General features: G+C 32.4%; 1 protein-coding gene across 2 annotated transcripts in view; it reads right to left on the reverse strand.

Moving 5' to 3' along the window:
• The window catches only part of LOC129230074 (scaffold protein salvador-like), a 72,596-nt gene extending 49,312 nt beyond the window's left edge, over positions 1-23,284 (reverse strand). The window contains exons 1-5 of one of the 2 annotated variants that reach the window (XM_054864462.1): positions 23,234-23,284; positions 16,457-16,604; positions 11,421-11,799; positions 7,014-7,198; positions 3,039-3,308 (exon numbers count right to left, since the gene is read on the reverse strand). In XM_054864462.1, the coding sequence (XP_054720437.1) occupies positions 3,039-3,308; positions 7,014-7,198; positions 11,421-11,799; positions 16,457-16,547 (925 nt within the window). In that variant the 5' untranslated portion in view covers positions 16,548-16,604; positions 23,234-23,284. The remainder of the gene's footprint in view (positions 1-3,038; positions 3,309-7,013; positions 7,199-11,420; positions 11,800-16,456; positions 16,605-23,233) is intronic. The other variant, XM_054864463.1, reaches the window with a different exon arrangement.
• Positions 23,285-24,424: the final 1,140 nt, after the last annotated feature.

The raw sequence follows: 24,424 nt of genomic DNA on the forward strand, positions 1-24,424 counted from the left end.
ATTCAATCCTAAGGAAAAAAATGATGCCGTCAGATTTATTGTCTATTTTGGAGAAAAAATCAACTATTTGGGAGGAATCTCCAAATATTCTGAAGTTGCTAACCCTATGTGTGATCATTCCCTCTTCTACAGCATGTGTAGAAAGCCTGTTTTCAAGGATGAATTTTATACTCACAAAACAAAGGAGTAGTCTTTCGCAAAAATCATTAAACTGGCATTTGAATATCATACTCAATGGCTCAGAAAAATTAACTCATGAGCAAACTGCTCTGAAGCTTAATATTTTTAAATGTTCTGTAAATTGCAGAATTATTTTTTAAACTTTCTCCCCCCCCCCCCCCATCCTCCTTCTTGGGCTAAATCATAGTAATAAATTTGCAGAGCTTTGCTGGTTTAACACTTTTGAATAAAATTAATTGTTCATGGCTTGAAAAATTGATGTGGTACATATGTGAGTTTTTTTTTTTTTAGTTGCCACAAGTGTGATTATTTTCTGCTTGACTGTTGACACATTAAAAAATTGATGTCTCAGCTTTATCATACATTTTTTTTTCATACATTAATTTTATAAAAATTTGATTTTTTTTTTTTTTAAAGGCAAGAGCATTTAAAAAAGAAGGAGAAAAAAATAAGGTTCCATGCCCTTATGAACCAATTTTTTATCCAACTCATTAAAATAGCTCTGGAACTTGGTTGCCTTCTTCACCATGGAATAGCCCTTTTGTATAATGTTTGACTTTTTTTTTAATTTGAGAAAGACTTATTTAGTGCATTTCAATGAGAGTCTGGATAATTTTACTTACATTTTTTCATTCTTCCAATTGTCTCATTTCAAAAGTACAGTTGAATCCCGACTTATGTGAGAGATGCGTTCCAAGACACCTGTCATAAGTCTAAATTTCGCGTTGTGGAAAAATGTATGTATACGATTTTTTTAGAAGCATGATGACTTCTTTTAGACATTTGTAAAGACTCCTCAAACTGCTTTAAAGCATTCCTCAACAATACATTAGTTTTCTACATAAAGAACTGAACTTTTACTGTATTAATAAAAAAAAAGCTGTTTGATTCAACACAAAATATTTTATGATGCACAAAATGAATGATCGATGTGAGGGAAAGTCATAAAATAAAACACGGTTTGCATAGTATGTAGTAATAATAAAATGCTGTATATAATAGTACTGTGTACAGTAGATACAGTAATAATATGAACGAGATAACAAATGAAGAAGACGATTTATGCTTCATGATCAGATCATTATTTTTTTCTAATCTTTATTCTATTTACGGTTGCTTCGCCTTTTCTTTTACAACGTTTCAATTTATGGCAACAGCTCCTCTTCCTGATATCCTTAATCGACAATACAAGAGCAGCTTGTATTTTCATTATATTTGCTTTGCTTTGACTCTGCAAACTTCAATAATGAAACTAAGTTCTGAACTTATAGGGATATCTTTTTGTTTTGACTTTTAATTGTACGTATGGAAGATTCACTTATAATTATTATTGTGCTACCAGCGACGTTTTGTAGTTGTTCAAGCATATCGAGGATCTTAACCTTTTTTTTTGTCAGAAAACTTCTTTTTCTTCCCATCTTCACAAACTTTAGATGAAACAGCGCACTTAGCTGCCATTATATTTCATCAACTTTAATATTAGGAATGCAAAAAAAAAAAGAAAAATAAATGAAGATGCCGAGTGGTTATTTGGCGTACAAACAACACGATGCACAGACTAGTTCGATGTGAGAACTTTCGCTGTCAGTGATGCTAAAGGGATGTAATAACAATCACGAAATCAATATTTAGTAGTTAATAACGAAGCCAATACTTTCTTCCAAAAAAATTCATGTTGTGGACAAGGAATTCGCGTTAGCTCTGAAATTCGTTACTGGTGCAAAATTTGTTATAGCCATTTCGCATAAGTTGAATCGCGTTGTAGTGGGAGTTGACTGTAAAGTCCTTTCCAAGCTGTTCAGTGGTGGAAAATTAAAATAAAAAGAAAAGACAAGAACAAACTAGAAAAATTATTTTATCATTTTTATTGATGAGTAGAATTTAAAGTTGTTTACAATTGTGAAAGGAGGAAAAATAATCTTCACATTTTCTTAGGTATGTTGTATGTAATATTTACATCCATTTTGTTGAGTATTAGTCTTTTTCATATTTTTTAGTAATTTATCATTTTTGTTGAGAACATAAGTTCTTTACGTATTAATAATACAAAGACGACACGATTTTTTTTGTCCAAATTAAGCAGCTTAACATCTACTGTTTAAAAGAAAATGAACAATGAATATGATAATTATCATGACGACATTATAAATTACTAAAAATATGAAGAAGGACTAATACTCAACAAAAAGGATGTAGAAATAACATACAACATACCTGAGAAAATGTGAAGACTATTTTCCTTCTTTTCATAATTGTAAACAACTTTAAATTCTACTCATCAAATAGAAATTATCAAATAAGAGTTCTAGTTTGTTCTTGCATTTTTTTTATTCATTAAAATAGGATGACAATTAAATATATTCACAAAAGTAGGATGAGCATTAAATATATTTACAAAAATAGGATGATGTTTAAATATATTCACAAAAAATAGGTAGTAAGATAAAATCCTGGATTGGCGCCTGATCTGTACAACTAGGGTTCAATCCAAAACATAAAACCAACTCTCTCTCTCTCCGAAACATGGAAAATTAAATGACTGAGAAACTGCAGTGAAATTTGGAGGATTTTTTTTTTTTTTTGGTCATTGCAATGAAATTAATTAGAAAAATCATTTTATAATAGGAAATCTGAAAAAGCATTAAAAACGGGAAGCTACTATCAAATCATGCATAATTAGCAACTTTTAATGAATTTCATTTTACATTCATCAAATAAACTTATTTAATCAAGAGCTCTATTTCACTTCTTACAAAGATTATAATTCCATTTACCTCAAAATTGCACATCATTCTTAATAAATAATAGCATCACATTAAACACATACGAAAGAGAGGAGAAAAGCGGCTATATCTTACCTGGAAGATGGCAGATGTTCGACAAACTTGATGGCAGATCAAAATGAATTTGATCTGCAGCATCTGTGGGTGTCTCAGGACAGTATTGCTGCCTTATTTGCTGGTGGTACAAATGTATCTGGATGCTGTCATCTTGCTGATATGCAATTTCAGGAGGATTTTCATTTTCAAATGTCGCATTTCCAGGTACTTCAATAATAGAAACAGCTGCAGGAACAGTAACACATCTAAGGTTGTTTTGAATATCCGTATCTTTGATTTGGACACCATCTAAGAAAAAGTCAATTTAGTTTAAACTCATACAACTTTCATAAAAATAGCATAAAAATAATTAGTCTGAAATAATACAAACAATTACTATAGTAGCGGCTAAAATTCTAATTTTTCAATAGAGGGTAGAATTCTCTCTCAGCTTCATGTGAGCAAGGAATTAAATTTTTGGGAGAAAAAAGCAACAATTCTTATGTGATTATTTAAACCTTTTGGGTGTTCCCCTATTGTAAAACTTCCTGTTCGTCGTCTTGCTCTTTGCACATAATTTTATCTAAATATTCAGCAATCACTTATTTTGATGTATCTTTTCCAGGTGAAGGCAAGGTTCAAAATAAGCAGTCATTATGGTATTTTAGGATTAAAAATTTTAGTTTGATAACCAGAAATTAACATCCAGTCATCCGTTTTGACAACAAACATTTTACAAAAAAATAATTTGCCGATCCTACCATATCATTTTTTTTTGGATAGCATTATATATTATGTAGAGTAGAATTATATATTATGCAGAAAACTGCACTTAACCTACTTGAATGACTTAAAAATTACTTCTAAGCAGAACATTTTGGCAACTAAAACAGAAAAGCTGAGTGCCAATGAAACTATCCTAGTTTTAAAACAGCCTATTTTTAAGGATAGGATTTGAGAAATTTGGACAGAAATCTTGTCAGGGATGAATCATTCCCTGAAAATCTTTATCCCCAGAATTTTAGGCCCTGTACAGGTAGTACTTTTGCTGCTGAACTTTGATTTTGTTACAAACTGACATATTCTTCTTATGTAATAAAAATTGAATGCAACAAGTTTAAAAACTACACAAAAGGTTATTCTATCAAAAATAAGAGTCAAAATCACTTTTATTAAGCTCTGAATTGTTGATTTTTCTGATAGAATGAAGAGTTTTGAGTTTACAACACTTAATAGGTGCATAACAATTATCCTTAACATTTAAGAAAGATATTACTGTATTGGAAAGGGTTCAAAGGCGGGCTACAAGGCCAATAAATGGACTTTCTCATTTAGACTACAATTCCAGGCTTAGAATGCTAAAAATGTAGTCTTGAGCAAAGGGGAGACCGAGGGGACATGATTCAGTTGTTTAAATTCATTAAAATGAAAGATGTTACGGGGCTGAAGTTTAGCACTGAAAACAGGACAAGGGGTCATTGTTTTAAGCTATTTAAATCTCAGGCTAACATGGATATTAGGAAAAATTATTTTAGCAGGGTAGTGGAACCTTGGAACAGCTTACCGGAAGAGGTAGTATTGAGCAAGGGAGTAGATAGTTTTAAGAGGGCCATTGATCTTCACTGGGGATTGTAAATTGACTAGGACCAGCCTAGCTGGGCCCAGAGCCTGTTGCTGGTTGTCACTTTTGTATTTGTATTTGCATTAATGTTGAGATTTTTTTCCCCTTGAAATTGCAGACACAAATAAGTACTAAAATTGTTATTTCTTTTTTTGCTAGTTCTGTAATTGCACCTTTTCTTGAGCAAAGATTTTTCGAAGGCCTTTTTTCCCACTGTTACACGAAATGGTAAAAAATATTTAAAAACTCTTAATGAATCACTAATGTACAAACCATTGATACTTTGTTACATACACGAAAAAATGAAGAAGTAAAAAAAAATTAGTCGCTGGAAATTATTAAAATTTATAAACAAAATTCAATTGCGTCCGACGTGACTTGTACACGGTTAGAACCAGAGGTGCCTAAGGGGTGCGAGTTTTCAACCTGGGGTGAGAAAAAAGGTACACTTTTGTATATGTATTTATTTTCAACAGTTAAGTTTAGAGAAAATCTCTCGTATGTTTAAGATTATCTTCCCTACAGTAAATAGCTTAGAGTATATAAAATTTTAATTAAAATCAAGCATTTACAAAAGTTTATTAGTTATGTATGAATACATATCAAGCAAACACAGTGTTACTACAGTTTCTGCTGCTCAGGATAATCCGTCCAAAAAAAGGTATCTATGCAAATTTATTTGTTTAAATTCTAAGATTGCATGTCATATAACAGTAACTATTTGTTATGTTTATGAGGTAATGTAGTAGTTTAAAAGCAAAGCTCTTAATCATAGTACAGTGAAAACTGTAAGTTGACCACCTGGAGTGTCATGACTTAAGTGGTCAACTTAGACAAGTGGTCAAAGCGAGTCATATATCAAGTCATTAAGGTTGATATATGACCCAGGACTCATTCTGTACCTGACAGTAGCAGTCAACGTAGACAGGTGGTCCAACGTTGCAGGTTTTACTGTACATAGTATTCTAATGATAAATTGCCTCATAATGAATTTGAAGAAAGAGCTTAGTTCACATCTCAAAATAAGACAAAAGTTAGACAGTATGTTACGGGAAAAGCTGGCAAATAAAAAAACAATACAGTACATTATGAAGGGCTATGTGACTTCAAAAATAGATGAGCTGCATTATGGGACATGTTTTCAAAGGGTGCAATGGAGAAAAAAATTGTCAAAGAAAAAAATGTTGTTGATGCAACCGTGCATACACGTGACATGTGAGGCATATAGATCAAAAGTGGACAAGTCTATTTTAACTTGATTCATTTAAACTCTAATCTAGTTTTCCCACAGGGGTCAAAATTCAACCATATTTATAACAGATAATTTAAAAAACTTATATGAATTTTCCCGCTTCCAACATTTTTATTTCTACTCTTATACATTCTTGTTTACTGCACATCTGGGAAAATATCATTTTTACATGTACTAACAATACCAAACAGTAATAATAATACTTAGCGTATTAACGCCACCACAGCAGAGGTTGCACTAATGCGCCAATCAAGAGCAATCATTTGGCACATTTGTTGTTTGCAAGAGTACGCAATTATTTTTTGGATCATTGTCACCTTGTTTTGGCAATAAGGGAAAGCGCCCCAAATCTGTAGCTGCGGTGGCGTTAATAAGTACCGTAATAATTCATTCCAATTTTTCTTTTTGTATGTTATTCTCAAAATAAATGAATGAAAGGCTTGCGTTCATAAGTGAGATGCACAGAGCTAAAGTAAGTGGAAATACTTTATTCACTTTTAGTTCTGAATACCTCATATATCTTTCTTCAGAAACTCAGTGTCTGCTTGGGAAGTTGCAGATTTTTTTTACATTCACAGATATCATTTAGCAAAACATAAGTATCTCATAACTATTAAAAATAATTTTACTTTTGAATTTAAAAAAATAATTATGAAGTAATGATTACTTATTATTTTTTGATTAAAGACATTTTATGAATTAAAACTAATTTAATATGTTACATTGATCATTAAACTCATGTTTTTCAGTCTATACATGAAAGAAAACAAGTTAGTAACAATATTAAATCATATTTATCACTAAAATTGTAACATAAGTTGTATACGCAATGCAGTTCAATGTGTCAAATGACATGGCCCCAATAATAATACATACCCTGCTCACAGGGTAGCTGGTCCATTTTACAAGGTTTTGTTTAAAAAAAACATCTAGGAAAAAGTAATGGATTGAACATTTTCAAAAAAAGAAACTAGGAGGATGAGAAATATTTAGTAAAACTTATGGTAAAAAATCAAACTACTCATGTGGTTATGGGGCGGTAGCTTACTGAAAATACTTATGTGGCTTTTGGATGAGATAAAAACTGAAAAGTAGAAATGCGAAACAATAACTCTCCAAAAAGAGAATAGAATATAATTACCATTGTCAACCTCATATACTCTACATTCATTTTCAGCATTTGAATTTGTCACATAATGATTAACATATATGTGAGACTGATAGCGAGGCAGACTGATTTGTTGCACAGAATGGTTGTCAGTGTCAGATGACTGCCCAAAGGAGCTTCCACGAAGAAAATTTTCAGATGCACTGGTGCACAGCCTGCTAAAAATTACAGATAAATAATTAATCAGGGTGAGAATAGCTAATTCTCAAAACAGCAGAAAATTTAAATCTAATGATGAGAAAGGGGAATCAAAAAAGTAGAAAGCAGAAAATTTCGCATAAAAAACATTTCAAGTCATATTTAAATACTTTGCAAAAAAAAAGTTCTTTTCTGAACTTCAAAGCATACTGCGGACAGTAAATTGAATGCATTTTTCACCTGACTTTTTTCGTTCTTTTTTAAAAGAACAAAGCAAGCTCATCTACGTTTTTCAAGCTGCAATACAGTTGATATTACAAAATACTATGTTGACTTTTCCCTTCTCAGTCACTGCATTTCAAATTAAGTTAAACAAAGTATAAAAATGAATAGTTAGGGGGTGGGTGTTAACACATCAGTTTACCTAGATCTAAAACTACTCCTCCATTGGTTGAAATAAAAATAAATACCCTTTAGGGCTAGACACTTTTTCTGCCAAGTGCAACAAAAAATGTATTTACTAAATAATATCATGCAATCTCCCATTCAAACTGCTTTTTCTAAAAATATCTGATAATTCTAAGTCTATCTGAAGTGAATAAAATACCTAACCAACTTAAATATTTTGTAAAAAAATTGTTGTGGCATTAGTGGAAAATTTTTTGTAAGGAGAGCAATAATTTATATTTATCCAAATTCAATCTTGACTACAGTATCATCATGCTTTGTACAATAGCCCTTTAATTCCTCAGAAACTTCTCCTAGATCAGCTCATTCTTAGATTTTCCATCATTGGAATTCTAGAAACTAAAAGTTTGAATCCAGACAGTAACAATTTTTTTATCAATCATCCACCTTTTTGCCCCCAAAGAATGCCAGAGGTATAAGTGGAAATATACGAGTATAACAGTGGATGAACTTTTTCTTAGTTTATAAATCTTTAAGCTCAGTTCAATCATCATCCAAATCAAATTAAGGAGCCCATGAACAAATTTTCAGAGTCACTACACTTTTTTAAAAATAAATTTATCAGATTTTCCTAGGCTTTCTGTGAGTTTGAAATGTCCTCATTTTTTAAAACTTTTTAAGAAAAAAACTTATGTAAAGCAATGGAAACACAGGCATATTTTAAGCATTCTTTTTAGTAAATTGCTTAAGAGGGTGTTAGTAGCATACAAAGAAAAAAAAACAATACACTCAAACCTGTTTTTGGGCGGTCTTTTTTTTTTTTTTTTTTTTGTGCAAACTGTTTTTGTGCGATATATGAAAATTTCAATCAGATTGGGACTCAAGTGACAAAGCTATTAATAAAATAAAAGCGAAGTCGTGTTTTCAGGTGTCGTCAGGGGCACCCACCCTGATGGAAGGTCACTCTGACTTCCCAAAAATTTTGTTTTTCTGGAAATTTTGTCCGACTGTTCGACAAAATTATCATCACTTGATTTGTTTTGATTTCGTTTAAAGAATGCATTCCTAATTGTTTTGCAAGTTTTTGGGTTATTTTCTACGCGATTTTTTTTATGCAGTCCTTATAAGTAGGGTTCACCGAAAATTATTGGTCGATATATATCATGATATATATCACGATATACAGTCGAGTCCTGACTTATGCGAGGGATGCGTTCCATGACTCCTCGCATAAGTCGAAATTTCACGTTGTGGAAAAATGTATGTATACAATGCTTTTAGAAACATGTCAAATTCTTTTAGACATTTGTAAATACACCTCAAACTGCTTTAAAGCGTTTCTCAACAATACATTACAGTTTCTAACATAAGGAACTGAATTTTTACTGCATTTAAAAAAATGAAAAAAGCTGTTTTATTCAAAGTAAAATATTTCAAGATGCACAAAATGAAATATCAATGGAAGCGAAGACAAAATAAAAAACAACACGGTACGGCCAGTGTAAAGCACTAATAAAATGCTGCACTATAATAGTACTGTATAGTAGATACAGTTAATAATATTTATGAGTTAAAAACCGCAGATGATGATTATTTATGCTCCATGATCAGACAGTTTTTCTTATCTAATACTTTTTTAAATACGATTGCTTCATCTATTCTTTTATAACTTTTCCATTTATGGCAACATCCCCTCTTTCTGATCACCTTAATCTACAATACAAGAGCAGCTTCCATTTTCATAATATTTAATTTGCTTAAACTCTGCAAGCTTCAATATTGAAACTAAATTCTGAACTTTTACAGATATCTTTTTGTTTTGACTTTAAATGGCATATATGGAAGGTTTAATTCATACAAGTACTTAGTTTCCTGCTACCGTCGACGTTTTGTAGTTGTTTAAGCATATCAAGAATCTTAACCTCTTTTTTTGTCAGAAACTTTCTTTTTCTCCCCATCTTTACAAACTTTAGACAAAACAGCGTGCTAGGGGGCCATTATATTTCATCAACTTTAATATTTAGAATGAAAATAAATAAATTAATGAAAGGTCAAACACCAAACCCAGTGGCACGACAGCCACTGCAGCCTAGCACAGCGCTAAGGGGCCATTATATTTCATCAACTTTAATATTTAGAATGAAAATAAATAAATTAATGAAAGGTCAAACACCAAACCCAGTGGCACGACAGTCCATGGGGGACAAGGCCTACTGTGCTCAGTCTCAGACTAGTGAAAAATGCTGAATGGTTATTTGATACACTAACAACACGATGCGTACACAACTTTAATGTAAGAATTTTTGCCGTCAGTGATGCTAAAGGATGCAATAACATTCACGAATTCAATATTTAGTAGTCAATAACGAAGCCCCATACATCCTTCCAAATAAATTCTTGTTGTGGACGAGGAGTTCGTGTTAGCTCTAAAATTCATTACTCGTGAAAAACTCGAGTTATAGCCATTTCGCGTAAGTTGAATCACGTTGTAGTGGGAGTCAATTGTATATTCGATATTTATTTTGAAAATATCATGATGTTTTGATATTTATTTTTTCAACTACGGTATTTTCATTACAAAAAGTATATTAATCATAGTATTATTGTTAATTATTAAAAATAATTAAAAAGTTATGTACTATATTTTTATGATGTATTAATACATCATTAATATAACAAAATAATATAATATTCCTTTAGACTTGTGTTTTATATTCATAAAATTATTAATAATATAACAATTTTAATTCATATCAAAAGTGCCTAATTAAATATTAAACATTGCTCAGAAGAAAAGAAGATGTTATGACTGTGCACTGAATAATACATATTATTTATTTCTGAATAATATAACTGTAAAAGTAGCAAACAGAAGAAAATGAGTAAAACAGCTAATGCTAAATTAACTCCATTGACATCGATAGAAATGTAAAATGAAAATATTAGATATAAATAATGAAAGAAACCTTAATTGCCTACATATTGTAACTATTATATAAGAAAATAAAGAGTGATTTGGGGATGCATTTACTATTTTGAAGACTTTAATTTGTGCTAATTGAAAATATCGGATATATATCAAAATATCCTATACATATCAAAATATTGGAAATTTTCAGTATTTTTGAAAATATCATGATACTTTCGAACCCTGCCTATATGCCACATAAAAGAAGATATCTTTTAACTGTTTTGCAAAAACAATAGCTACTTGTGAAGTTTCGTACAATTTTTTATGCGGCCCCTATCCACCAGATAAAAACAGGTTTCTGTGTATATTATCTAGGAGAATTCATGCATATGTTTAAAGAATGTTAGCGTACATATTTTTCTCTATTTGCACCAACGAAGGGAACTTCAAGATTAGAACATTTTTCTCCACTTTAGATAAACAGTAGGTTTGGACTATTATCACAGCTAACATACCTGACCTCAAACTACATTTACTTGAATTTTAGAACTTTTAAGAGAGAAAAAATAATTAAAGTATTATACTCACATAAAAACAAAAATAATAGCAATAAATAATTAACATGTGAAAAGGGTATTATTGTCTAAAATTTGCAACAACTAATGTCTTACATATATTTACTAAACAACATATTTTTCATCCTACTGAGTGGAAATTTATTCTGATTTCCCTACCCCTTCTTCACAGTTTTTTAATTTCTCAGACTTTATGTGACATTATTTTCAAATAACTAATTTTAAGTTTTCCTTAACCATGCAGGAGCTCTGTTTAAAAAAAAAATCTAGGCAGCAGTTAGAGTCCCAAAATTATCATAAACATTGATTTGGCTCACATTATCAATCACAATTTAAGTACTAATTTACCTTACAACATTCTCTGCTTTGTTAACGGGCGAAACTTTTCCTGAAAAAGGAGGTGGAGTGGGAGTAGGACTTTGAGGGGGGCTATGTAAACCTCTTTGAGCTCCAATGGATGCAACTGGATTGTGCTGTAGCAAAGGAGAGGGTCGTTGAAGTGGTCCTATATCTTGACTGACGGGAAGACTTGGATGAGTTACTTTGGATGCAGCTGGCATCTGACTTTGCGATGCTATGGCACATTTTTGAGCCAGCGAAGTTGGCTGAGGAGCAGGTTTGGGAATCGGTTTTGTTTCTTTGGTGCTTTTGTCTGACAACTTCCGAGTGAGTGAAACTATTTTTTTGGTTGGCGGTTGATGACTTACTGGAGTCCATACATTGACAACTAATGAGAACAAAGAGAAATAATTACAACAAGAATGTAATTCAGCAACATTACAGATTCATTATTGAAACATTTCAGTATGTCCCTTCAATAGAAATATTCAGTACTATGAGTTCATTCCAAAATTTAAAAGAAATTAACATTTTCGGAGAAACTCAAAATTTAAATGACAGCGTACAAAGCATTTGCACTTGCATACACTCCAAACAAAGTTACTCAAAGTTAGTGATGTGCCGGATCGTTAAAAAAGTAGATCCGCGGATCCGGATATGGATCCGGATCATTAGAGTCAAGATCCGCGGATACGGATCTCATTTTTTTTTTTACCCAATTCAACTATTCAAGAGTAAAATTTGTTGTGAAAGGTATTCCCGTCAGAATAATGGCACTTTCTTCAAAAAATGTCAACTGAGGCAAAAATATAATCAAGACTATGATTTACTCTTTAAAAAAATCTCCGTTAAAATTGAGGGAGAATTGGAAGGAATGGGTCAGCGCTGCATTAATGCTTAGATGGAATGTGAAAAATTATTTCTAGCTTACTCGGTATATTTAAGATACAGGAGCAAGAGTGTAAAGCTGCTACTGGACAGGCTAGAAATAATTTTCCCATTTTATTTCAGCATAAATGCAGCGCTGACCCAGGGGCGGAAAATAGGGGGATCAAGAGGGGGCGGTTGCACCCCCAAATTTTTTGAGCAGAATGATAGAAAATGGGTGAATTCAATTTACGTAAGTCGGAAATAAATGTTCACTAAAGGAAATCTCGCTGGTTCTCAGCAACTATTTGATGAAACTCGACACATTCTCAGACTAGAAGAAGTGTTTTTCGTTATTTGGATGATGACTTAAAAATTCATGAAGTATTTTCGGCTTTTTCAGAACATAGAAAACTGATAGAAAATCATGGTTAATTTTAACTAAAGACGACATTGCCTCATATAGGCTAAATATTTCACACTTGTGTGCCCAGTGTTACGATGGTATGTCCAATACGAGAGGCTCGTGAAAAGTGGTGTGGCAGCATGGTTTTCACAAGAAATTTCCTTGATATTTTACATTCACTTTTACGCTCATTTTAAGTGTATGTTTATTTAATGAGTGTTCATCGCTTTCTTCTGCTAGAAACACGTTTCAGCTGCTCAATACACTGCAAAATGCATGTGATTATTGAAAAAAAAAAAGACATATTAACCAAATACCTTTTATGGGGCTCTATAATTATGCAATCGCGGAGTGACACAAGATAATCTTCAAGAGTTAAAACGATAAAACCATTTCTCTATAACTTCAAAGCAGTGATTTGACGACTGGAAGAATTATTGCAAAACGATTCTTTCAATGATGAAAAAGCTCATGCCCTTTAGCATGTATGACTTCGTTTGAATTTTTATCCAATTTGTTTGTATCGGGAAAAGGTTTTTGAAAAATGCTTTACTCTATCAAAATCTATATCTTCAATCCGCTACTCGACTATTCAAACCACAGTTCAATCTACAATTGATCTGTGTGTACATTTCAATCAATCGTGAAATTTTTCAAAAAAAAAATTCTTCCTCCTAGCCAATTTTAAAAAGGCGCAAAAAAAAAAAAAAAAGTGACAAAAATCGACATGATGATGTGAAGTCAAACATTGATTTTTGAATATTTTGTATGAAAATAGATTCAGTTTCGAATGAAATTAACACAAAATTTGATGATAATTATTTTTCTGTATGGTTGGCTGGGATTATGGTTTTTTGGATTGGATTTTGAAAACGAAAAATAAAATGTTTCAACTGTGAGTAAAATTTTTAGCATGAGGAAAGAACAATTACAAGCAATATACCGACAGAATGGTTTTCACATCCGGAGACTGCAGTTTCGTCCTTATTATGGGCTCATCAGTCTGGAATAGTGAATAACAGAGCTGGAGGCAGATGATATCTCATTGAAGCTGCGAGCACCGACATGACTAGATTATTCAATGATGAAAAGTTTAAGCCCCTCACAGTTTTAGAAGTAGCATGGGTGATTTTGAAGAGCAAGATATAAAAAGTGCTTTTATACATAACTTTGTGTTACTTCAATTATTTTTTAACTATTACAATCGGTTCAGCTAGTAGAGAAAGATTTTTTTTTGTGTCTCAGGAGGTTAGAGAAATATTTTCGAGGCACAAAGGGGAAAAAAAAACCTTTTCTATTTAGCTGAACTTGCAAAACAGCACGACATTGGACACTGATAGATTAGTAACAAGATTCCCTGCTCTTCCGAATTCGAAAAATCATGCATTATAATTTTTCCAAAAAGGTATAAAATCTTTAGCTGCGAGATGTTTTTATGATAACTTTTTAGTCAATGAATCAAAATTTTAATTGTTTCTAAACACTAATTTTATTCATACTAGACCGATTTTATAACAACTTCTTGTTAGCTAATGTGTGTTTGGTTTCGCTTTGGATTATACATATTTAAAAAACTCGACCCCCTAAATGAAATGGTGAAATGCCGCCCCTGCGCTGACCCCTTCCACCGAACTTCTCCGACCGACGAAATACAGAGCTGGGAACACCTTTACAAACAGTAAATAGAGAATTTAGTCTTACCTTTTTTAAAGGATGCCGAGAAAAACAAAAATGAAACCCCAAATCAATAACAAAAACTAATATTAAATTAAAAATTAAAAAAAAAAAGAATATGTCCCAGAGAGCCCACCTCATATTATGAATGATGAATTTCGCGGGTCAGAACACACATTTGTGAACAAATATGAAATGACAGCGGGTAAAAATTTTAAATCATTGACCTTTTTCTCCTTATCTTCTGACTATGAAATCACTACCAATCACGCGTATAAAGGCTGAAAATTGTGTTTAAAATTTACTTAACAAGATTATTGCTCCTACTGTATATAAGTTGGATGTTTCCTTACAATTCCTACCTTTCAATATTTGAATCAATACCTTTTATAGAAATATTTAAAAAAATTTAGAATAGAAATGATCCGTTTAAGATCCGTCAAAAAAGTAGCGCATACGGATACAGATCTTTTTCCCTCGGATATCCGCGGATACGGATATCCGGAACATCACTACTCAAAGTACAGTGCGTACTTGGAGAAAGTGCAACATTGATGCAAAAGAAGCGAAGTGTATAGAATAGATGCTTGTTTAAATCACAGACAGTTTAATTTTTTAAACATGAAAAATGAAAAAAAAAAGACAATGAATGGGTTCAACATTTAATGAATGTATTTACAGATTTACAGCACTTTAAGGAGAAAATTGACACATTTTCACACAGCAAAGTTACTTATATTCTTGTTATTCCTAAAATGGCCTTCGCCTTTTAACAATATAAGTAGAGATGTGCAATTTGAACAAAAAAACTCATCTAAAATACATTATTTTTTTAGTACAATGTTTTTAACAATAGTCAAAATCAAAATGTTAATGGTTTGTTTATTTTTTTGTGACAGCAGTTTATAATGCTGACAAACTCCCATCTGGGAAATACAAAACAAAAAATTTCTTTTATAGTCTTAGAACAGCTGTGCCCAGATTTTTTTAGAAATTAGCGGGAAAAGGAATAATTAGAAAAGAAAAAATGAGGAATGTCAAGGCTAAGGAAAAGAGATGAAAACGAAAAAACAGACCAAAAAAATGTTCAACATCATAAGAAAAAGATCTTAGTATTTTCTATCACTGTTTTTACATTCCTGTAATGTCAGATCTTCGATTTTTCAAAACACGAGCAAAAATTTAAAACGCCACCATTACCCATCTTTTAAGTTTCATATTGAGGTTAAAAAACACACACACACACACAAACAGCAGTAGAGTGAACTTGCTGCACCATAGATGTTGCCGCCCAAGCAACTAAGGGCAAGCCAAGGGCCCTGACTTGCAAAGAATATAGATAAAAACAAAGTATCTGCACACAAAGCTCAAAACTATCTGCAGGAATGAAAATGGGTGGGTAAAACTTTTAGTAAGAAAAAGCCTTTAGCTTTCAATCATGTATTCGTGAAAGCAATGATGAACGTTTTTCATAAATTTATGTTCACATTTTGAAGATAATCAGTGTTCAGGATATTATAAACAATTTTCAGCAAATGTACATATCTATAGCAAATGTATCCGAGCATGTGTGCGTCCATATTCTCTAGCTAAGGCGATGACAGCAATTCCAGCATTCATATTGTGTAGACAAGACACAAACTCATTTACATGTGTCTTACTACTGAAAATAAAGAATGTCAACATAAGATTTTCTTGTTTTTGTTTGGTGCCAACTACTGGTTCAAGGTCTTTTTTTAAGTTAAAAATTAATAAAATTTTTACATTCACATCTAATTTTTGTCACATTATAATAAAGGATTAAATGGTGGAGCTATCACTTATTAAATGTTTCACATTTAATAAGTGTCATGGTGCAGACTGCACCACTGAAATTTTCAGAAGGGGTTTCTAAAGGGTATTTCTCTTTTTTTATAAAGCGGCTTTCCATTTTGTGTGTGTGTGGGGGGGGGGGGTCTTTACTCTTAGGGGGGTGAGCAAGCCTGAATTCACAGCAAGTTATGCTAACAAACAGAAAAATAAATCCTTAAAGTGTCATATACTGGTGATTTAATCTTACTCAGTATTAAAAATCATAATTACATTTTTTAAAACTTACTTGGCAAATCAGGAGGAGTATCTTTCTTTACATATTTTCCAGCAACACCATCACTCAAATATTTCAAATCCTTTTTCTTAGAAGACAGCATTATAAAACTTTTGTAGATGCAACATGGCAAAAAGTCACGGTTCCTCCATTTTACACCCTTTAAGAGAAAGACAAGTAATCAAACTTAAATTGTTGATGAATGGATTACAATATTTTTTTAATAATAATGCATAATAAGATAAATATATAAAGTATCAGCGCACAAAACTCAAAACTACCTATAGGTATGAAAAACAATGTACAGTTGGTGAACAAAATTTTTAATAAGAATGTTTTTTGCTTTCAATCACGTAACCGTAAAAGAAAACTGTAATGTAAACTTTTTCATTAATTTATCTACCTTTCATTAGTTGACATTGATAATAATTTAAAATTATCAGGGGATGCACTATCTGCAACAAATGTATCAGCACAGTAGCAAATGTATCCATGAACGCCTTCTTGGGTGTCTAAAATATCTAGTTATGTAACAATAAAAACAAAATTTGTAAATCATTTAATAACCTACTTCTAAAAATCAAATCTAGTTTTGTAGGGTTCATACTAGGGAAAAAAGTAAGGAAAGCTTTCCCAACCTGACCAAAATTTTAAGATTTTTTTTTTCTTCTAGTTTAGTTTATTGTTTGAAGTTTTACAGAAGCCAGTTACTTTCAAAAATAATCATCAGCCATTCATTCATACTGACTGTTTCAAAAAAATAAATTTAAAAAAAAAATTTAAAAAATTGATATAAGAAAGTTTGAGATCTTTATTAAGCATGTTTGCTAATGGTGTACAGCAGGAACAGCATGCAATTGAGTGACATTAATTACTTTACCAGGACCGGATCTGCGTACCCGCAGACCCCCATGTCCCTAAGGAGCCCAACAGTCCAATAAATTGAAAAAAAATAGCACTAAGACTTATTAACTTTGCAAATATTCACTACTGGCTTCTGAGGTCCTACGGATTTTGTTGCTGACGGGGGGGGGGGGGGGGGCAAAATTTATAGATCCAGCCTTATGTACATTTGTTAACATACCTATGTTTCATAGAACAGATGAATTCATTCAGCTTACTCTTAAAATTAGAATAAGTTCTCTGAACATTCAATAAATTTTCAAGATTTATAAATACGTTATGATGTTTATAACTTAGTTTATGCGTTGCTTAAAGATAAGCTTTCCATTATCATGTACGTTTTCAGCATAAAATAATGTGTTGAACAATTTGTTTTTTTATTATATTAGTCATGGTGTTATAAGAAAAACTACAAATCTTTATTTTGTTCAGATATGTAATTTTGGAATAAAAGCAATATTGCAAGAGACTTAAAACCTGTTAGGGGCTGTGCACATATAACGTTATCATTTTAGGGGGGGGGAGGGGGTAAAGCCAAATGATATCGTATGATATCGAGAGGGGGAGGGGGGGGTTTTAAGTTTGATAACGTTATCACTTTTTTAAATTTTCGTATAATATTGCAATTTTCGTATTTTTCGTGCAATATTCGCGAGTTTATTTCTAATTTAAGGCACAAAACACATACAGTAACGATTGATTGAAATAACACCAGAAATATCACACCTGCACTCCAGAGCCAAATCCTCCTCCCCCACGGTTATTCCGAGAATTCGCTTGGGATACATCTTTTTGTTCTATCGACCAAGGTCGCCCAATGTCACCTTTGTTCCATTCCCTCGCTTTTTTTTTCTACCTATTGACCAATGAAGTTATGCGAATTGCGAACTGATAAGGAATGAAGACGGCAACTTGTGGAGTCACACTCATCGATGCAATCGTTCTTGTTGTGTGAAGACGTTTTCTAAATCTCTTGAAATGGATAAAAATAAAATGTTTTTAGAACTACATAAAAGCATTCAAACTGCAAATCCAGATAAAACAAAACAAGTTTGTCAGAGAGAGGCAACCATATTTTGGAATGCTCACAAGTTTGATCCAGAATTCAACACTGTTTTACAGAGAAAGCTTGAAGAATTGAACAAAATTGCAAAGAAAAAGAGAGCAGGGCTTTTATCCTTTTGGACAAAGGTAAGTTTTTTCTAAAAATTTGATAATGCATGCGTTGGTATTAACATGGGGATGTAAACTATTGCGTCCACTCTACTCTAAAACCGTTTCACTAGAAAATTGGAGCATTATGGAGGAGATTTTTTTTCTTAGCGGGGAGAATTTTTAATTTAATTTTTTTTTTCAGTTTCCTTTCTTTTATACACATCTGCTTTTTTTTATCGTTTGGAATTATAGATGAATGTTATATTTTTTTAGTTTCTTTTTTGACCATGGTTGATTATTCTATTTTTGATTTTACATTTTTTTTGAAGTTTTTTTTTATTAGAGAATATTTATTTTTTTAGTTATGATTTTATATTTTTTTTTTTTTTTTTTTTTTTTGTCATTTCCAATGAACTTCTGTTTTTTTTGTTTTCCTTAGCAGACAGGAAGATTTTTTTTTCATCAGAACATTTTTTCTAATGAAATCGAAACTGAATCGTGTTTGCTTTAGAAAAATGATTATTTTTCTTTTATTCTGCATTCTTATATACGTTAGAAATTTGTTAAATGTAAATTGTACTTTTCGTTTTTATTTAGTCCCCTTTACAACTGCGGAACAGGCTAGTCATCCTTTTAAAATAAAAATATCAAAACAAAAGTTAGAACTTATCAAAGATTAGCATAGTGATTTTGATTGTTGGTTTTGAATTGCAGTTTCTGAATATTTGATAAAATGGATTTCTGACTTTTCTTACACTTGTCAGATTTTTCTTTATTAGGATCACGTAGTGTATACTAAGATCGTAATGTTAGTACGGACGTACGGACGTTTCTTCGCACGATAACTCTCGAACCGATGCGAATTTTCGAATGGAATTTTTTTAATCGATTGGTATTCTTAATATCTCGGTCAAGGGTTTATTATAATTCTTTTTAGTGAATGTAATATTTTGTTTGAAAATATAACATTCACTCCAAAGGCGCTCACTAAACAACATTTATTTTTACACAGGTACCTTCAACGGAGAAGAAAGCACAGATTGCAGCGTCAACAGCTATGAATGACAGTACCAGTTCTGGAAGTAGCGAAATAACGAATTCGAAACCCGAACCTGAAGTTATTCCGAAAGATTCATCTGAGAAGCCCATCAACAATGCCCGAGAAGCACCAGCACAAAAGACACTGATTTCAAAAATTGCCCTAGCGAAAGATCGGCTTTTCTTGATTTTGCGTCAAAGGGATGTTGGGCTCGCTGAAGTGAGCCACTCTGATATTCAAAAGGCCAGAGATGATGTGAAAAATCTAGAAAAGCAATTAAAACGGCTAATAAATGTAGCTGAAGCCAATAGGAAAGCGCGAGAAAAAAAGAGAAAACTTTTTGAGGCATTGGAAGAGAAATATCCTGAAGATAATATGAAGTTAGTTAAGAAAATAGGGAGACCAGCTCTGGAAAATGACCAACCAGAGATTTTGAAAGTGATTTGTGAACTGGCGAAGCAGGGAGCTGGTGCAGATGGACGACGACGTTGTGAAGCCCTTAATTCATGTATGACATTAGACGACTTGCACAACGAACTGAAGGAAAATCACGGATTAATGCTAAGTAGAACAGCTACTTACTTGCGATTACTGCCGCGAAATTATTCTACAGTCGAAGGAAAGCGCCATGTTACTACTGTGCCGGTCCGTTTATGCCAACCACAAAACAATCAAAGAAGAGCTCACGCAGACAGCGAGTTTTGTAAAATGACAATCAATCACCTGAAAGAATTATCCGCAACGTTAACCAGTCAAGATGTTGTCTTTCTGTCAGTTGATGATAAATGTAGGGTACCAATTGGCATTACAGCTGCTAAAAATCAAAGCCCATTGATAATGCACTTAGACTATCGTGTTCGACTTCCAGACCATGATTTTGTGAAAGCAGCTAGACACAAACTAATACCAAGTGTTTATGCCGGACTAGTAATTAAAGATGGTAAACCATGCGATCCGACAAGAGTATCATATTCCGGTCCAACTTATATAGCGATTCGCTCTGCTAAACACGATTCTTCAACTGCTGAAACTCATGCATTTGACTTAGACAATGTGATGACTCTGCCAGAATTTTCAAAATTAGTTCGAAGGGAAGATTCTACTGTAAAACCAGTATTAATCATCACAAGTGATGGTGGCCCCGACGAAAATCCTCGGTATGAAAAAGTACAGCTTGCCGCAATTGAGACTTTTAAAAAGTTTGATTTGGATGCCGTATTCCTAGCCACAAATGCCCCTGGTCGTTCGGCCTACAATGCAGTAGAGAGGCGAATGGCACCCCTTAGCCGCCAACTCTCAGGTTTAGTTTTGCCACATGATCACTTCGGAAATCACTTGGATTCGAGTGGTAAGACTGTTGATGTCGAGAAAGAGAAGAAAAACTTCGAAGCAGCTGCAAATGTGCTCTCTGAAGTATGGAATTCAACAGTAATTGATGACTACCCTGTAGTAGCAAAGTATCAGGCACCTGGAAGTGAACGTATAAGTTCAGAAGTTTGTCAGAGTTGGAAAAGAACACATATGAGATGTTCCACATATTTGTGTCAAATAGTAAAATGTGACGATCGATCGTGCTGTACACCAAAACGATCAAATATTGGTTCAATCTTAAAGAACCATTTCTTGCCAGTTCCTGTTCCAGTCAGTGAGGGATTGACCATTCAAAAGGGAGGAGCATATCTTCCTTTGTGTGCCGCGCAATTGATGCAGGATGCTGCCAAGCTGAAGCAGACATCTTCAAATGTTAGTGAAATTGCATATGATTTGTTCTTGCCATCAATAAACGACGAAATCTTGAAAAAACGCATTTGTGTGAAGTGTGATATATATCATTGCACCTTAAAGGCTTTAAAAGATCATTCAAAAGTATGCGGAAAAGCCATGATCATTGAGAAAATGAAACCAAAGCGTATTGCTGCTCGCAGGCGGACAGAACTTTTGGCTTGTTTTAGGGATGATGATGATCTACAGTGGATTGATAAAGATGAGTGTGATTGCAGTGCAGATTTGAAAAGTGATCTTCCAAACATTTCAGACGAGATACCTATAATAGAACTAATGGAACCAACATGGGAAGAATTGTGACATTATTTCATTATTCATCACTGTATTCCACTTAATTTTTGTTCATTTTTCCTTATCTTAATTATTGTAAATTCTTAAATTTCCTTTTTTAAATGTCAATTTATACGTGATAAAATAATTATAACAAATACATTTTTTAATTTATCACATATTAGTCGTAATATTAAAATTATTCTATTTTTAATACCTTTGTTAATTATACCTCGATTTTATAAAAACATTACTGATAATTATGGTATTGATATTGACTGTACACAAATAATTTTATAAATTAATGGGTGGGATATAGAATTAAAAACTTAATTTTTTTGTACCTGATAACGATATCATAGAGTGAGGGGGGGGGTCGTGTAATGATAACGTTTGATATCGTAGGGGAGGGGGGGGGGTCAAAAATATGTGAAAAATTGATAACGTTATATGTGCACAGCCCCTTACACACTAAAAAAGAGGGATCTACGTAGTTGCGCCAGTCGAAATTAAAATAGTATAAATGCAGTGTAGTTTAATTTAAAGCATCATATTCTAAAAATGCAAATTAATTTATAAAAATAAAATTAATTTTGTAATCAATTGATTAAAAAAAAATCACTTGATTTAAATCATGATTTTGATTACAATTTAAATCAAATCGATTTCAAGCAACCAACCCTGATCCTATATAACAGCATTAAATTAGCAGTCAATCAACCTTATGACTTATGAAAATTAAACAACCAAAAGTTTTATATAAGTTTTTTATCAGTGATCTCTCCCAAAGTGAAGTTTTCAGAGAGAAATATAGACTACAAACATTTAACCTGTGAACGTGCGTCGATCATGGAAAAAGACTAAAATTAACTCTCCACCTCCAAATTTTTCTGAATATGTCACTTTTGTCCATTGCAAAGAAGCTTAAAAGTTCTATATAGTGAACTACAAAGAATATGTAAACTGTTTTTTAGTTTTTAGAAAACTATCTTAATTATATCAAAAATTTGAAAATAATCAATAAGAAAAGTTTTTACAGAAAATTCAAGCTAATACAATGAAACTTGGCTAATGGATTAGCCAAGCTAACAATTTTTTTGTGAAAATTTAGACTGCCAACCTATTTGGTGCAATTTTTTCTTAGACATGTAGAATAAAAGACATTTGTTTTTTATGCCAATTCACATTCATGTCTGACAGAGACATGAATAAATATGAAAAACTATTATGAAAGATAATAGTTTTTTGCAACCGTAGAAACATTTTGGCAATGTGAATTGAATCACTCTTCAAAATTTGAACAAAACAGCTACGAATTCTGGGCAGTATAATTTTCAAAGCAATTATACGTCATCCAACGGTTGGAGGTTATGAATTACAAAATGAATTGAGAGTCCATAAGTTGATGAAAATGTTCAACTAAAAGACAAGACTACAATTTTCCCCAATGAATAAAACGGCTATATGTCATATTGTGCACAAGGTATTATTCAACAATTTTTAATAGCGTACATTAACATCAAGAAATGCTGATTTTTTAAAATGCAAGAATCAATTAGATAATCAAATTTATATAATTTTAATCTTAATAGTCATGGGAATATGCATCGACGTTTTAATTTATTAATAAAGCTTACTTTACACGAATACCACAATTGCTAAGATAAACAAAACAATGGCATAACGCACACAGGGCCGAGACTTGGCTGCCGGCTGGCTGGCAGCCTAGTCTCCACAGCTAGGATGCCGGCTGGTTCACGTGACCTGTTTGACGGGTTTTTCACGTCACTGTACGGCAGCGGAAACCGAACAGATGTTTGTTTACAGATTACAGATTGTAAGTCGTATTGTAGCTACGTATCAATTCGTATATATAATTCAGTGTTACTTATTTAATAAAAATATCGATGAGTTCATGATAGTTTGAACCGATACAGGTTTGTACTCTGTGATTACCTACTGCTACCATTAAATTTGTTCTTTTGTTTGTGAACGAACGAGTCTATAAACTTGAAACTTCTCATGAAGCCTTTTTTTTTTTTCAATTCCTTTTATTAGTGCTGGCATGACACTAAAATGAGGCTTTCCGTTTGTTTGCTTGAATTGCTCACAGCAGGCTTCGTAATTGTCCTGATTATCCTGATAAAAAATATTTTGTCATGAGTATTAACTTTTTGTCCTGATGATCCCAACAGGTTTTCAGTTTGTTCCTTAGGAAAAGTACCTAATTTATTCAAGGTCCTTAATCTGAACTTCAAAAGGTTAAAATTAGCAGTTCCCTAGTTAACCAGCAGTAATTAGTAGACTCCGGCAGTAATTGGTAATCCACTGCTTTGCTGATTTACCTACCCGCCATTGGAAACTGATTAATCAGTACAAACATTTTCATGTTAAAAGCAGTGGTGTTCTCCATATACGCTATATACTCTCAAACATTTTTTAGACATATAGCGTTTACCCTCAAGCTTCAAAAATTTTCATACTGTGGTATATTATGTATATGATCGCATACACATTGTGCGTAATGGATTACTGGGAGTACATATACCCCTAAAGAAAAAACATGACTGGTTAAAGGTATTATCGCATAGAGGATGCATCAATGCTTATTGAATTTTAGCCGATTAATTGATAGATTCTGTTTTATATTGTTTTGCTAAACACTAGAAATTATGCTGAATGAATTATTTACACCTAACCAATAGTTTTGAACTCCAGTTGGTATATTGCATCTAGCTGTTCTCTCACCATTTGATTCATAACTTTCAAGTATGGTAATGTTATTAACAATATATTGATACTCAGGGGCTGATACAGAAAACTATTTT

The sequence above is a fragment of the Uloborus diversus genome, chromosome 9 (assembly GCF_026930045.1).
Source record: "Uloborus diversus isolate 005 chromosome 9, Udiv.v.3.1, whole genome shotgun sequence".
Taxonomy (NCBI): Eukaryota; Metazoa; Arthropoda; class Arachnida; order Araneae; family Uloboridae; genus Uloborus; species Uloborus diversus.